The sequence below is a fragment of the Lethenteron reissneri genome, chromosome 25, assembly GCF_015708825.2.
Source record: "Lethenteron reissneri isolate LAM-NWPU_2019-01 chromosome 25, ASM1570882v1, whole genome shotgun sequence".
Classification (NCBI taxonomy): domain Eukaryota; kingdom Metazoa; phylum Chordata; class Hyperoartia; order Petromyzontiformes; family Petromyzontidae; genus Lethenteron; species Lethenteron reissneri.
In genome coordinates this window covers 17,266,260-17,282,830 of record NC_083803.1, presented here as the reverse complement: position 1 = coordinate 17,282,830, position 16,571 = coordinate 17,266,260, and the positions used below count along the sequence as shown (strand labels likewise).

At 50.0% G+C, this 16,571-nt stretch overlaps 1 protein-coding gene across 1 annotated transcript; it reads left to right on the top strand.

Moving 5' to 3' along the window:
* The first annotated feature begins 8,817 nt into the window (after nt 1-8,817).
* Nucleotides 8,818-14,169, top strand: LOC133347351 (uncharacterized). Its single transcript, XM_061559560.1, has 2 exons — nt 8,818-8,832; nt 9,379-14,169. Exon 2 carries the CDS (start codon nt 9,417-9,419, stop codon nt 10,560-10,562), a length of 1,146 nt encoding a protein of 381 aa, XP_061415544.1. The 5' UTR covers nt 8,818-8,832; nt 9,379-9,416; the 3' UTR covers nt 10,563-14,169.
* Nucleotides 14,170-16,571: the final 2,402 nt, after the last annotated feature.

Genomic DNA, 16,571 nt, shown 5'->3' with positions numbered 1-16,571 from the left:
GGGACGGGTGGCAACCAGCCCGGGACGGGTGGCAACCAGCCCGGGACGGGAGGCAACCAGCCCGGGACGGGTGGCAATCAGCCCGGGACGGGTGGCAACCAGCCCGGGATAAGTGGAAACCAGCCCGGGACGGGTGGCAACCAGCCCGGGACGGGTGGCAATCAGCCCGGGACGGGTGGCAACCAGCCCGAGACGGGAGGCAACCAGCCCGGAACGGGTGGCAATCAGCCCGGGACGGGTGGCAATCAGCCCGGGACTGGTGGAAACCAGCCCGGGACGGGAGGCAACCAGCCCGGGACGGGTGGCAATCAGCCCGGGACGGGTGGCAACCAGCCCGGGATAAGTGGAAACCAGCCCGGGACGGGTGGCAACCAGCCCGGGACTGGTGGAAACCAGCCCGGGACGGGTGGCAACCAGCGCGGGACAGGTGGCAACCAGCCCGGGACGGGTGGCAACCAGCCCGAGACGGGAGGCAACCAGCCCGGGACGGGTGGCAATCAGCCCGGGACGGGTGGCAACCAGCCCGGGACGGGTGGCAACCAGCCCGGGACGGGAGGCAACCAGCCCGGGACGGGTGGCAATCAGCCCGGGACGGGTGGCAACCAGCCCGGGATAAGTGGAAACCAGCCCGGGACGGGTGGCAACCAGCCCGGGACGGGTGGCAATCAGCCCGGGACGGGTGGCAACCAGCCCGAGACGGGAGGCAACCAGCCCGGAACGGGTGGCAATCAGCCCGGGACGGGTGGCAATCAGCCCGGGACTGGTGGAAACCAGCCCGGGACGGGAGGCAACCAGCCCGGGACGGGTGGCAATCAGCCCGGGACGGGTGGCAACCAGCCCGGGATAAGTGGAAACCAGCCCGGGACGGGTGGCAACCAGCCCGGGACGGGTGGCAATCAGCCCGGGACGGGTGGCAACCAGCCCGGGATAAGTGGAAACCAGCCCGGGACGGGTGGCAATCAGCCCGGGACGGGTGGCAACCAGCCCGGGATAAGTGGCAACCAGCCTGGGACGGGTGGCAACCAGCCTGGGACGGGTGGCAACCAGCGCGGGACGGGTGGCAACCAGCGCGGGACTGGTGGCAACCAGCCTGGGACGGGTGGCAACCAGCCCGGGACGGGTGGCAACCAGCGCGGGACTGGTGGCAACCAGCCTGGGACCGGTGGCAACCAGCCCGGGACTGGTGGCAACCAGCCCGGGACGGGTGGCAACCGCCCTGCCCAAGCAGCGGTCGTGTCGTGGTTGGCGCTACACTGCGCGCTCCTTACCCCGCCGACCAGATTTGTATTCCAGCTCACGGCCAACACCGACGACGATTATCTGAACCGGTCATGGGCCTCCTCTAGGTCAACTCAGCCTCAAATGAGTACCTGGTGCGGTGTGTAAACATCGCCACTCGGGAGACAAAGGCGGCCGGGCAGGCGTGTTGCTGGCCACCCACCCACCCCCCTCGGCGCTACTCGCTAACAACACTTGCCCCGGCAGTCGGTGGCCCTGTTTCTGCATCACCCTCGGGTTAGAAGATGTTACAGAAACATGTCTGTGATGCCTTCAAACAAATAGATCTGAGAACAGGACCTTCCTGTGTGACCGCTGAAGATGACTGTGGGAAAGTCCAGTTAACATTTAAAACAATATTCTTGGTTCTTTCGGTAAAGTCACGTAGAAGGGAAATAATAAAAATAAGCATAAAAATGATCACGACGCTTCTGTTTTATTTTATTTCCCTTCTACGTGACTTTACCCAAAGACCCAAGAATATGAATCCCTGCAGTCACGAAAGCTTTAAATCGAAATTTAAAACAATCTCAGACCTAAAATTGAGACAAGTTAAACCCAAAACTTTATGGATGTTTTAATGCAATAATGGGTGAACTGGGCTGACACGATTATATACTCACCGTATGTTAGAACCCAGTTTAATCATTGGTGGCTGTCCGAATTTGAACCCAGGTTTAAGTCACTGCTCTGACCTCTTACTCACACGAGCACCTCACTCGACTAGCTTCCAGTTGCATTTTGTGCTCATGTATGTATATTTAAATACAAAAGGTTTTTATTGTATTTACATGTTTTAAATATATCTCCAAGGAGAAAATAATTGTATCCCACCCAAGTCCAAGATAACGACATCTCTTTTTTAAAGATTTACACTTTGGATGCAGTAAGAGAGAATGGTCATATAAGTTGAGTAATGTGTCTGACTTCCATTTGGAAGGAAAGTGTGTTCATTTAAATTGGCTATACAATTAACGTCCTAATCAACTTGACATTGCGTATGTCACTGATATTACCTTCATACAAAGAGGTATGGAACATCAACTAGACAAAACTGTACCTCCTTGAAAACTATCCCACGTAAGACGAGACTAAGCATTTACAATATAAAATGTTTATTTTACATTGAATGAATTTAGAATGCAGTGGATTTGAAAAGAGATTTCCTTATGTTTATGTTCATGTTTGGATGTACAGTATTTCTATTATTAATTAGAAAAAAGTGCTTAAATTAGTACCATATGTTATGATCAACTGAAGATTTGTTCAGAACAAATACCATAATTAAAATCAGGTTCTGTAAAGTTTACATGTCACTCATATAAAACTTAATTTCAGTAAACATAAATATGCTGTTGAATGTAATGTTATAGTAAGGCATGGACAATGGTTGCATTGTATTTTTATGTAGTTTAAGTCACGAATGATAAACCGCGTGAACACTTCAGCATTTCAAGAAGTGACTGTGCCTTGCTGACGGATCTCAAGAGCATGAAACATGTCCTGTCAACTGTAATAACACTTAAATCCAATAAATTGCACAATGCATAGTCATTTGAAATGTATTGTACACAACACTTTGGCAATTTAATCAATTACGGTCGTTGATGAGCTCTAAGAAAATGACACTGGTTACATGACTATCTAAGTCGCTATGTCTCAATGGTGAGCACGAAAAATAACAAAACCATCTGTGTAATGTTGAATAGCGGTGGATGCAAAGTGTTCGCTATGGCACATGTCCGCTTAAAGGTTGATTATATATTTAAAATTCAGCGACTAACTTTGCACCGGGCTCTCAATGGCCCTCTGCGTGGATTGGGAGGTGTTGTGTGATGTTTGCTCAAAGGAGGGGAGCGTCTCACCCCAGAGGTCTGCAGGGCAGCGGGCACGGTGAGTGGCAGGCCCTCCATGACAAGAGGAGCCGCGACAACGGCCTCCGCCCCACTACACAGTGTACCCATTTACACCGTGTACACATCGACACAGTGTACCCATTTACACCGTGTACACATTTACACCGTGTACCCATTTACACCGTGTACACATTTACACCGTGTACACATTTACACCGTGTACACATCGACACAGTGTACCCATTTACACCGTGTACACATTTACACCGTGTACACATCGACACAGTGTACCCATTTACACCGTGTACACATTTACACCGTGTACACATCGACACAGTGTACCCATTTACACCGTGTACCCATTTACACCGTGTACACATTTACACGGTGTACCCATTTACACCGTGTACACATTTACACCGTGTACACATTTACACCGTGTACACATTTACACCGTGTACACATCGACACAGTGTACCCATTTACACCGTGTACCCATTTACACCGTGTACACATACCATGTAACCATTTACAAAGTATGCCCACGAACAGTGTCACTATTTACACGGTGTACACATCTACCCATGTTGTAGATGTGTAACACTGTATACACACACCATGTAACCATTTACAAAGTATGCCCACGAACAGTGTCACTATTTACACAGTGTACACATCTACCCATATTGTAGATGTGTAACACTGTATACACACACCATGTAACCATTTACAAAGTATGCCCACGAACAGTGTCACTATTTACACAGTGTACACATCTACCCATATTGTAGATGTGTAACACTGTATACACACACCATGTAACCATTTACAAAGTATGCCCACGAACAGTGTCACTATTTACACGGTGTACACATCTACCCATGTTGTAGATGTGTAACACTGTATACACACACCATGTAACCATTTACAAAGTATGCCCACGAACAGTGTCACTATTTACACAGTGTACACATCTACCCATATTGTAGATGTGTAACACTGTATACACACACCATGTAACCATTTACAAAGTATGCCCACGAACAGTGTCACTATTTACACAGTGTACACATCTACCCATATTGTAGATGTGTAACACTGTATACACACACCATGTAACCATTTACAAAGTATGCCCACGAACAGTGTCACTATTTACACGGTGTACACATCTACCCATGTTGTAGATGTGTAACACTGTATACACACACCATGTAACCATTTACAAAGTATGCCCACGAACAGTGTCACTATTTACACGGTGTACACATCTACCCATGTTGTAGATGTGTAACACAGTGTACACACACACCGTGTAACCATTTACAAAGTGTGCCCACTAACAGTGTCACAATCTACACAATGTACACATTTACAGACTTCAACATGGTGGCGAATACAACTGATGATGCCATTTCGAAAAACATTCTTCCCACCCTCCATTGCAGTTTTCCCTTTGGTTTACAAATGTTAATTTATTTAACTAATGGAAAGGAGAATGATTAAAAACTGAATCCATAATTTATACACCCGGATAACTTTGGCAAAAAAAATCACAGTAAACCCTCACCGAATGTTTTTGTATGCTCCTGTTTGAGATGTTTGGCAAGTTATATTTGGGTATCAGGACTGCATTGCAGTGGTGCATAAGCACAAATCATAAACATTAACCGTGCATATATATAATTGTATTCTCATATATATAATCATATTATGGGCAAATAATCAGCCCACTACTATGCTCTTAAGGGGGCCCATCATAGCGTCTATTTTCTCTACAATATTCTTATTTCGTGACAATGTTACTGGTGAATGTGTTTTTACGATTTCTATCAAGTGTGAAATGAATTGAGTGTCTGAAGATAGCCCACGAATATGAGGGCCCAGAAAAGTCGTCTCCAACCGACACTGGGTTCCGTGCAGGCCTGGCACGACTTTTGCATTATCAAGACACCCAGCCGATGGGTACACTTTGTAAATTGTCTGGCATGTTGGCCAGCTGTAACATTGGGTGCACATTGAATAGGAGCATTGAGAGGTTTCACACTTCACGTGGTGCTGGGTCCATCCGAGCGAGACCAGAGGCACTCGAGGTGTTTATTAAAGAGTGGGTTATTTTATGTTTGCCAAGGCTCTTCGTGTAACTCATCTAGGTAGTTATATATAGCATTCCGAATTGCTCAGAAACTACATAGGCGTGTATGAGAATGTTACAGACGCCCAAGACTCCGTGAATGAAAGCCAGGAGCTCAATGCTCTTGGATTTACAAGTCTTCTAAATGTAACCGCGTCGCTTTTACAGAACAGATGGACATATATATCTGAGAGGTAGGAGACATTAACTGGATTCGTTATAAATACATAGCTTTAATGTGTTTAACAGATTAGTGATTTACAAACATTAGGGAAAAAGCACAACATTTTGTTAGGATGTTTGCCATTTGAATCTCTTCATTCGCCAAAGAAGAACGCCACCCTACACCTGTGTGGTAAGTGATGTATTACTATGTTACTCTATATACGGCATAGCAAGTGACACATCCACTAGTAGGCTGAAGACGCCCAGGTAATGCATTGATACACATACAGCATTGTACGTCTCATACTGCCCACGTGCATGCATCACATACATACTCTACTGTGTCACTCTGTTGCAGTAAGCTATTATAAGTTCAGAAGTGCATTCGGTAGCCACGAGGTTACATTGCTTATGCTAGTTTACATCTGGGTTTACTGTGTGGGTACTAAACCACTTCTTCCTAGATACCCGTCCTGTGCGACAGGAAGGCCGGAATGCCTCTTGAGAGGGGATCTCTGGAACTCCTCTGAATGGAGGCCCTTCCGACAGCAGTGCCGTTGAGCAAGGAATTGCAGGGCTGCGCCTGTGTCTTTCTTAAAACTATGCCAATAGCACAATTGGAAATGTAGAATAACAGTCCTGTCAATGAATTGCTAGACGCAGGCTCCTTCACCATGTGTCGGCCATGGGGAGTGTTTGACCATACTTCACCACAATGTTCATTGTGGGTTGGCGAAGGGAGGCCCAGGTTCCCTATAGTCATCACTCACCACAGATGTTAGCTGTGGAGGGGAATCAAAACTCGAGTCGCCTGGTTCGTCGTGCTGTGTGCTAACCACTGCACCTGTGCTCTCCCCCAAATTGGAAATTATTGGCAGAAAACTGAAAGCTGTAATCAATCAAACACATGGAGGCGGGGACCACGAATCTGAAAGAAGGCCCAAGCAGGCTGATGAATGACTCACCTGGTGGGTGGGGTACGCGTGTCATCCACTTCAAACAGGGTCGCTGGATCGTGCCCAGGCAGACAGAGGAACACGTGTATTAAGAGAACACGCGCCAGTTAAGGAGGAGATCAGATTGACTGTTAGGAAAAGGAGGATTGGGCAGGACAAGGCACGGCTAATGGGGATGATGACCGGTGGTCGAGACTAAAGTGGCGGCAGTCAAAGGAGGGAACGACACCGATCTCGTGCAGAAATGGAGCGATCAAATCCGCTGTTGCGCGGACATAAGATGGATTGTTACATCGCGGGACGACATGCGGGGTTTGACTTCTGTATTTGGGAGGCAAGGGTTCGTTTTGTCCCTCACATTAGGAATCGCGGGTGCATATTATTAGTTAATTTTGAATCTTATTGTAAACTACTGAAAATAAATTAATAAAGGTGGCCAGTTTGAGGGGGAGGGGGCATTGCCCCCTCTGTGCCCCCCCCCCAAAAAAAAACTCTGGCCATGCGGCAGAACCATGAGAGATGGGCGATTCTGGGGCGGCTTTCATCCAGCGGTGGATAAGATCGTGGCCGATGATGAGGTTGAGAGGAAACACATCAATCGAAGGTTTCTACGCAACTGGCCACTTGTCCTGTGTGTAGTTGAGTGCAAGGGATTTCTCCAGGCGCTCCGCTTTTCTCCTACACTTAAAACAACTTCCGCTTAGCATTGAGTGGCGGTGACGTGGCCAAAGGCGCTTGTGCCAGGCTAGGTGCCCCGTGAGGCCACGTCAAGTGTCGGAAAGCTCCCCGGGAGGAGGTAAATGTGGCAGACCCAGGTGTTATGGGTCGGCTGAGCTGATTGACAGATGCACCACCTGCGCCCCCACTGTTCTCGTAGTACACGCAGCACACATCTGAAATTAGTTGCTTTCTCCGTCTTGCCTTGGTATGGATATCTCATATATAAATAATGCGAAATATAAAGCGCTAGATATATTGTCATCATAAAATTTAATAATTGCAAGCTCCTCGTTTGAGTGGGGAGCGTCCTGACCTGATGAGAGGGAAACATGGAGAGAACGGCCCAATTGTTTATCAGAGAGTGTGCCACATTGCGTGTTTGGACGAGGCAAAGAGAGAGACTGGGAATAATTGCACGCCACTCATAGTCCATCCGCCGTGGCAAACAGAAGCCAGCTGTGGACTGGACCACGGTAACAAGGGAGCGCCAAAGGCACCGCCACAATTACAGCACTTTAGCATATCCGAAGCTATTGTCCTTTCAATTGCACGCAACCTCAAAAGTCAAAATTGTCTCCCTGCCCACACGGGCGTGTGGCGGTGGCCCCAGCTCTGTTGGTGGCCATGAGCCACCAAGCGAGCAGGGGGCCCAACTTGGCTGCCACGGACAGACACTCGCACCGCCTGGGACCCTGACACCGCAGGAGGGAGGCGGGGGGGGGACGCCTCTGCCAAGGTGCGCACCGTGTCCTGCAGGATGCTGCTGCTGTTGCTGCTGAGCCTGCGATTCGCTAGCCGCGGGCATGGGGGGGGACACAGAGAGGCAGGGTCGGGGTCACCACCACCACGTGCAGCTGTCACGCGGTGCCGTCCTCACCTGGGGCTGGGCTCCAGCCAGCAGCTCGGTCGGCCTTCTTCACATTTGGGGGCTTGCGCTTGGTTCGGAATGACGATTGTTTATTTACGACGTGTCCAGTGGTTTATTATGTACATAAGGAAATAAATGACATTGGCGATGATGATGACGCACGTGTTGGCTGTGCCGTCATATCGCGTAGTTATAAATATGTTATGAGCAATCAAGCTGCGCAAAGTGGCTTCTGCTTGCAAGGGAAACTGCTCCGTGGTCTCCACGTGTACAGTGGTGGTGACAGCGGCATGCTGTGACCACCATCTACCCGTCTCTCAAGGTCAGTGGACTGCGCCTCGCGTCCTATCTCATTCATAAACACAACACGGCCAGGGGCGTCGCACTTGCAAGAGCGGTAAATGCAGCCACTGCAGGTTAATTGCCCTTGCTAATCAAATCGATGATATATTATGCGCTTGACTGGTGTTTATACGTAGAGCATTGCAAACAGTGCGCATCTAGTAAACACACATTTGTGACTACAGGAGAAAGTGGAAATGCACGTAGAGGTGAATGGTTTTAAATGACCTTGAGAAATACTGTGCGTCGTACACGTCCGCCTCGGTGGCCAAAAGGTCACATTTGGAGATTCTCAAACGCGTGAAACCTGCGTGTCGCGCACCGGATTACAGTGTTCCTGATGCCTCTATCATTAACGACGGTCTGTGTTGTCACGAACCTGATGCTGACGCTGCATCGCAGTGCTTATGTACACACGGGCTCGTGCAACCCACGGCACGTCCATCGCTTAACCAGCTGACAACGCTTTGAGACTGCCTCTTTTTCACGGGAGACCTGAGCAGCGACAATTACGTAAGCAAATATATGAATTTTTTATAATCCCATCTGACGTGTACTTTTTCCTTTTCAGTTTGTTTTTCTGGCTATGAACCGGGTACACTGTGTGACCTACTGTCGTGAACGGATGAAGTCACCGTGTGCAGTATTTTTTAAATCCACTTTTGAGCAGGCGGCATATTTTTATAATTTCCCGCATAATTATCAGGCAGCTGGAACGAGTGAAGCATCGACTCCGTGGCCAACCGGCGTGACGGTGGTGCACGCTCAGAGCTTGCCCAGCTGCCACGGTCCCAGTGTTGAGAATCCGCGATCACACTCCCAACTGCCCTCTCGGGTTTCCACCTATCCGGAATTGGCATCTGTGTACGGGTGGCAGGGATTTGGTTTGTACCGAGATCTGGTACCGGTATTGCTTTGAACGTGATTGCAGAATACTGCACAGGTTTCATAGACCGAGGCTTGAATGAAAAATGGGTCCGGGTTTGGTCTACAGTGGGAAAAGGTTGCAACCCTACAACCGCCCCCGTGTTTTATTCGTGCTCATTCCACAATTCACAGGCACCGCACCCCCGGCACGGGGAAACGAGAAGCTTGGCATGCAGGGCACCGTGCGTGCCACGGGTGCCGGGCACCTGCAACGGGCTCAGCGGGTTGCGCGCGACCGCCTGCTGCGGCAGCTGGAGCAGCAGCGCGTCCACTGCGTCCGGGAGCTTGATCGCCGCGTGGACGCCGAACGTCGACTGCTGGCGACCATCGCCGAGAGCCGCTCCACGGCCGCCACCCTGGCCGGTCCCGTCGCCGCCGCTGTTGCCGCCGCCGCCACCGCTGTCACCGCCACCACGCGGTCTCCGGTGCCGCGAGGCCGAGCGGAGAGATCCTCGCTCGTGCCGGGCGAAGTCGTAGGTGCGAGTGACACGAATAGCTCTGCTGTTTGTGCACCCGGTGTTTCGTGTGAGTCTGCACTCCGCTCAGATCACGGAGCTCCTCATCGACACAATCACCGTTATCCTCATCATTATTCACAGCATCGTTTGGCCTCCCAGAGCCAGCCACTCACTAAGTTGTCACTGCCATCGCCTCACGGGGAAACATCCAGCCTGTCTTGCCTGAATGGCTCCACTGTTAATCACAATGGTGATGAACAAACTCAAAGGTCTGACTGCTTAGAGGACAAACATACGTCAACTGGGAGCAAAGACAGTGACACGAAACACGATCACCAATGCGACGACCACCACCGTGTCCACCACTGTGGTAACCGCCGCCATGCCCGGCTCCAGCACGGCTATCGCCGCATCGCCCAAGCAGACCTTGAGGAAATGGTGCCAACGTACACGGGCGGCGACGAACTTCGTGCGGTCGATGAACGAGAGGAGCTCCCGTTGGCGTTTCCCTGCCGCCACCGCAGCCGCCAGCGTCGCGGCCGCTCACCCGCCACCCGCGCCAGCGCGCCGTCGGGGCCTCGCACGGGCGTGCGGGCGCGGCGCGACGAGGCGGCGCGCGCCCGCAAGGCGGAGCGGGCCCGGCGGAGGAGGGAGCGCATCACGGAGCGGACGAGGCTGCCGCCGCTCTGGGGCCGCGGTCGGCACGGCGAGGGGGCCGGCGAGGCGGCACCGGAGCAGGGCGACTGGGCGAGGGTGCTGCGCGACGTGCGCTACTTGCGCATTCGCGACTGCGGGGAGGGCTCGCACGCGAGCGGTGAACCGGAGCAGGGATGCCGGGACGGGTCGGCCGTCGAATGAGAACAGCTGCTAAACACGTCCACGGGTGGTAACGCATAGGCTTATATGCATAGGCCTACTTCAATCCACTGCTGGATGAAGACCTCCCCACATCGCGTGGGTATTGTGGGTTGAAGGGGGAAGCCCAGGAGAGGTTCGCATCTCACTCGCCACTGAAGTTGGCTTGTAGCCTGGCTCACAGTCACAGCCACTGCCCTCCAGACAATGGGTTTGATTACAATGCTGAAGCCTGTATACCTGCAGCATAACAAAAGGCGGCTTAATCCTAGCTTGCTTATCTACTTCTGCCATCTACATTACAAAGGCTCAGTCCCAGCAGCCGGACTGACCATCTCACAACAACTCCTCTCCCGTGGCCCATCCTGGCTCCTCCCCCCTTAACCAGTATATATAAGGTCGGGTCTCTTGGGACTTCTCTTCACTTGATACAGCAATTGTGTTGTGACGGTTTCACCTGAAGACGGAAGCTTGTGTTGCCTCCGAAACATCGTGATTTGTAATTTTATTTCTATTATTATTTCTATTATTTCTTTTTATTATTTATTTTTACCTACGTGAGTCTGTATACCTGTGTTTGGAGTCTGCGTGATCTCTACCTGGGGTTCCTCTGGTTTTGCCCTCAACATTTACATACATGACTTTAGATTATTTGGCTGCCGCTATAAATTCTCAGGCATGAAATCAGCCACTGCGATGAGCTATCATCACGTGTTACCAGGTCGCCTCTGAAAACGAGCTACTAGCTCAGTGGGCTGTACCTCGTAAAATAGTTTAGTGTAGTTTAGACATTGCAAACCAAGGCTCATTTTGGCAGCTCCCACTGTTCTCTCTCCAATGGTGATGGTTCTACTGAGGCAGTGCTCCTTCATAACCTCATCACAACTGGAGGTGACAATTTAATAAAAACATCTCATCATTTAAAATACTGTGGTGAATGTAGCGTCTCAGGGATTCGTGTGAACGTATTACATAATGTAACCAAATGTACACAATGGGATTTTTTGCGAGGTATTGGTGACCAGCATCGGTCCATCACATTCGCTCGGAGAACCTGCATCTTTTAAATCCCAGTTTTGGAGCTCAGTGACCGTTTGCGTAAAACACCCGCAGGACGACGCTCAAGTTTCTGCAGGTTCATCTTCTTGGTTCTTTCGGTAAAGTCACGAAAGAACCAAGAAGATGAATCCCTACAGTCACGAAAGCTTTAAATCGAAATTTCTGCAGGTTGTCTGACGCGACCGACCCCAGGGTGGCGATCCCCGATGTGTGCAGCAGAGGCTCCGTGCCGTGAAGCAGCAGCAGCAGCGTCATTATTCGTCCCCAGAGGCCCCCCTCAGACGGATCGGCGCGAGTTGTTACCGCGGCGTGCAGTCGGCGTGAAGCCACAGAGGCTCCCCACAGTCCCATCGTCCCTCGCGCGCTTGCCAATGCAAGGGAGCGGTCGTGCCATTTCGTGGCGTTTAAGCACGTTCGCGTGCATATATTGCAACGTACATGAAGCTGCGGGGCAAGTATATGCGTGCACGCATTGGGCGGGCAAATGGCGTACCCAAGGGATCACCCGCATTTTTGGGGATTCATAGAAATCCAACAGCAATAAAGAGGGGAAACATTCGCCGCAATATTTCAGTCTTCAATTAAATTGCGGCCTCGAACTGTGGAAATTCAGGGAGTGAATTGATACATTTTTAAGGGCAATTACATATCTTTTTCTGCGATGTAACAATCCGTCCAGCAGCTGCACTTGATACCATTGCTCCATCTCCTCTGTGGACGTGCTCTCGGACGCGTTTCATTCCTTGGCTGCCACTCCGTCACTATTCTTACCCAAGCGTACCCACTTTCCCTAACAGTTAGAACGATGTCAATATCCTACGTATTTTCTCCAACCCAAGTGCTCCACTTTCTCTCAATGTAATTCCAGGAACGCCTTTGGTATGTCATAAACAGTATACGGCTGTGACAAGTCAACCTCGGGTCCCGGTTTGAATGCATAGGGCGCGTTAACATATTTATATAGTAACGTCGTAACGTTACTATATATAGTAACATATAGTAATGTCATGACGAGAGAGCGAAGAGGCTCTGGTATTCGGTAAATAAGCGCTCTTGTAAGCGAGCAGCGCATGCACGTGACCTTGAAGACACACTGTGCATACAGTCCTCTCTACTTAACTGGCTTTGGGTAATTGCGCTATAATTAACCGATGTTTTATTCACTGCACGCCTGCGTTTTATTTCTCCTGCAATTACAGTTTGACGTAATTTGTTGACAATTGGTGGCAATCAGCCCGATTTTGCATTATCTGCACGCGTGAAAAATGAGCTCGAGGTTGGGTGCGTTCGTACGCTACTTTCGCGACCAAGCTGTAAGCCCTCCGAGCCACGGAACTTGTTCCCGTAATTGTGAATATAAAGAAAAATTATAATGAAAACTGCCGATTCAACACAAACTAGAATCAATCATTCCGGGACAGGAATGTCACCGCGTTCTCCAGAAATTTTACTTCTGCAAAGGAGTTTCCAGCCTTTGATCCACATTGAAAAAACACCAATGAAAAACACATCTGAAGGGAATATCACCGACACTATATCAATGCACCGATTGATATCACTCTGCCTCCTTATCCCGGAAATAATACGGACAGAATAATGTAAATTTAATATTTTAGTGTCCTAAAAATGGAGTTGCACAGAGGCAACACTGATAGTTTGTTTAAACATAATGGTTTTATGCATAATGCATTAAAAGTACAAGCACTGTTATGGTTTGCTTGTGGGATACACATTACATTTTTTGTTCGGCGCACGCAGGGCTACATATCTCACCTGCTTCTGTATAGCCACAGTTGCGGGTTTGATCAAATCGACTCGGAAGGGTAAGCAAGCTTGAACCTGGATAGCGCTTGCATGGGTCAACCACTGGTGGATAAAGCAGGTGCTATAGGTCCTGTTGACATCAGATGGTAGTCGAGAACAAGCCACCGTTATGCTGTACTTCTGCACCCCTACTTTCACCAGTCCGCGTTGAGAACTCCCGTGACCCCCGTGTCTCACTGCTCAAAGGAGCAATCGGGGGTATCACTCCTATCCACTGGCATCCCCAAAGCCACATTCCCACGCTGTGGCGAGCGGTCTCCCCCGAGGAAAACAACCACTGCTGACGTTACACACAGCGGTGCCGATTGCAATCGACCGCGGTGGGATGAACACGAGCTGCAACGACCCCTTGAAAAGTTGGGCGGCTCGGCGGTCGCGAGTCATCCCCAGTGCAGGGGATCCACAGTCTTGGATGTGCACCTCTTCCCGTCCCTTGCTTCCTGTGACGTGCCGCACTCTGTCCGTCCTCGTGAAACAAAACACTTTCGGTTGTGTCGCCCAGACATTCAACTTCCTCGTCTCTACCCTCAACCTTACGAGCGATGCACAAAATCACCAAGCCCTCTCGTCGCATCACGTCCCAAACAAAAACCGTCGCCCTCCCTTATTGTTTCAGGGACTCCCGCACGAAAGGTTTCTCTTGCACACCGCCAACTGCTCACCATTGCACTCTCTCCACAACCATGGCTTTGGCAATCACAGGCAGTGGTGAGAGAACACACAAGTCAGAGACTTAACTGAGATGCGTTACAATTGAGAATCGTGTCGGTGATTCAGGTGGCTAATACCAGCCACGTAACAATGAATAAACATTTTTTTAAAATCTATTCCTACACTTCCAATACATGCATTGCCTCATGCATGTAACAATGTTTTTGTGTTGTATGATAGTTTCAAATGACTCCTGCAGCCACGGGAGGTGCTACATTCACCACAATTGAAACAAATAGAATTGATGCTTAAATATAACCCGTGAGTGAGCCCGTGATGCAAGCGGGGGGAAATGACTTCATGCCTCGCTAACGCACTGTCAGAACACTGAACCAGTACCACCAAGATCCTGGGAGGTCTAAGTCCAGTTTTCAGACACGCGCCCCTCTGTTCAACCACGTTCTCAAGTATCGTGATGACGCGATCGACTCAACGTAATCAACAATCGCACAAACAAAAAAAACCCCATCTTGTTCAACTATTCCTGCGTGTACTTAATTCACCTCTGTGGTGAGTTATTTGTGCTGCAACACCCGCTGTGAACGAGGCAAATGACGCGCGCGAGTGACATCGTCTCCCGGGCGTCCAACACAGGGTCACCAGCGTGCACTCAGCGTTGCGAGAATTCATTACTTGGCGACTCTGCCTCTCCGGCCTCTCTCCGAGGACTGTGAAGACGAGTCATTGCCCGAAACGTCGCCTATTTTTATAGTTTTTATTCAGGCGGTGTTACGTGCCGGATTTTGTTCTAATTTATTAATTAAGCTTCGTGGGGAAACCCCCTTGCAAGCCTGCGTAGTAAGCTCACTGAACAACACCCTGCAAGCCTGCGTAGTAAGTTCACTGAACAACACCCTACAAGCCTGCGTAGTAAGTTCACTGAACAACACCCTGCAAGCCTGTGTAGTAAGTTCACTGAACAACACCCTGCAAGCCTGCGTAGTAAGCTCACTGAACAACACCCTACAAGCCTGCGTAGTAAGCTCACTGAACAACACCCTACAAGCCTGCGTAGTAAGCTCACTGAACAACACCCTACAAGCCTGCGTAGTAAGCTCACTGAACAGCGCCCCGCAAGCCTGCGTAGTAAGCTCACTGAACAACACCCTACAAGCCTGTGTAGTAAGCTCACTGAACAACGCCCTACAAGCCTGCGTAGTAAGCTCACTGAACAACACCCTACAAGCCTGCGTAGTAAGTTCACTGAACAACACCCTGCAAGCCTGTGTAGTAAGCTCACTGAACAACGCCCTACAAGCCTGTGTAGTAAGCTCACTGAACAACACCATACAAGCCTGCGTAGTAAGCTCACTGAACAACACCCTGCAAGCCTGTGTAGTAAGCTCACTGAACAACGCCCTACAAGCCTGTGTAGTAAGCTCACTGAACAACACCATACAAGCCTGCGTAGTAAGCTCACTGAACAACGCCCTACAAGCCTGTGTAGTAAGCTCACTGAACAACACCCTACAAGCTTGCGTAGTAAGCTCACTGAACAACACCCTGCAAGCCTGCGTAGTAAGCTCACTGAACAACGCCCTACAAGCCTGCGTAGTAAGTTCACTGAACAACACCATACAAGCCTGCGTAGTAAGCTCACTGAACAACACCCTGCAAGCCTGCGTAGTAAGTTCACTGAACAACACCCTGCAAGGCTGCGTAGTAAGCTCACTGAACAACACCCTGCAAGCCTGTGTAGTAAGCTCACTGAACAACGCCCTACAAGCCTGCGTAGTAAGTTCACTGAACAACACCCTGCAAGGCTGCGTAGTAAGCTCACTGAACAACACCCTGCAAGCCTGTGTAGTAAGCTCACTGAACAACGCCCTACACGTCTGCATGGTAAGCTCACTGAACAACGCCCCGAAATCCAGGAACTGAGCACCACTCGGTGCTGAGCCAGTGTGTGTGGGGGGGGGTCCACGTGACCACAGGCAGCTGGGTTGGGCCCATCAGGGATGTGGCTGCTGGCAGCCCGGTGGTGTTGCTGGCCTCTTCGAGACATATTTCGCCACAGCCCAAGCGCCCTTCACCAGATGACCCTCATTTGTTGCCCACTGTTCAAACAGAACGGTCCACCGATGATGAAACATTACACATCCCAGTGAGCCATTGCAGGCAAAAAAAAACAATGAATGGCACATTAAAAAAAACTTATTTACGAGAACACTTGCGTTCAATAAATGTATTTTCTTCGAATGAAAATAAATACGTAAGTCAAGTCTCTTTTTCAGAAGGCTTCTGCTTGGGATATAGGGCCACTTTTTAAGAAATAACTTTTAGTGATTGACGTTAACCCGTCATCTTCACAGCACGGGTGTCATTTTAATGTGTTCTCCTTGACCGTTGTGACTCCGCAAGCAATACCTTTAGCGTCATCCCTCATTGCATGACCTCCACAAACACCCTGGGAATTGT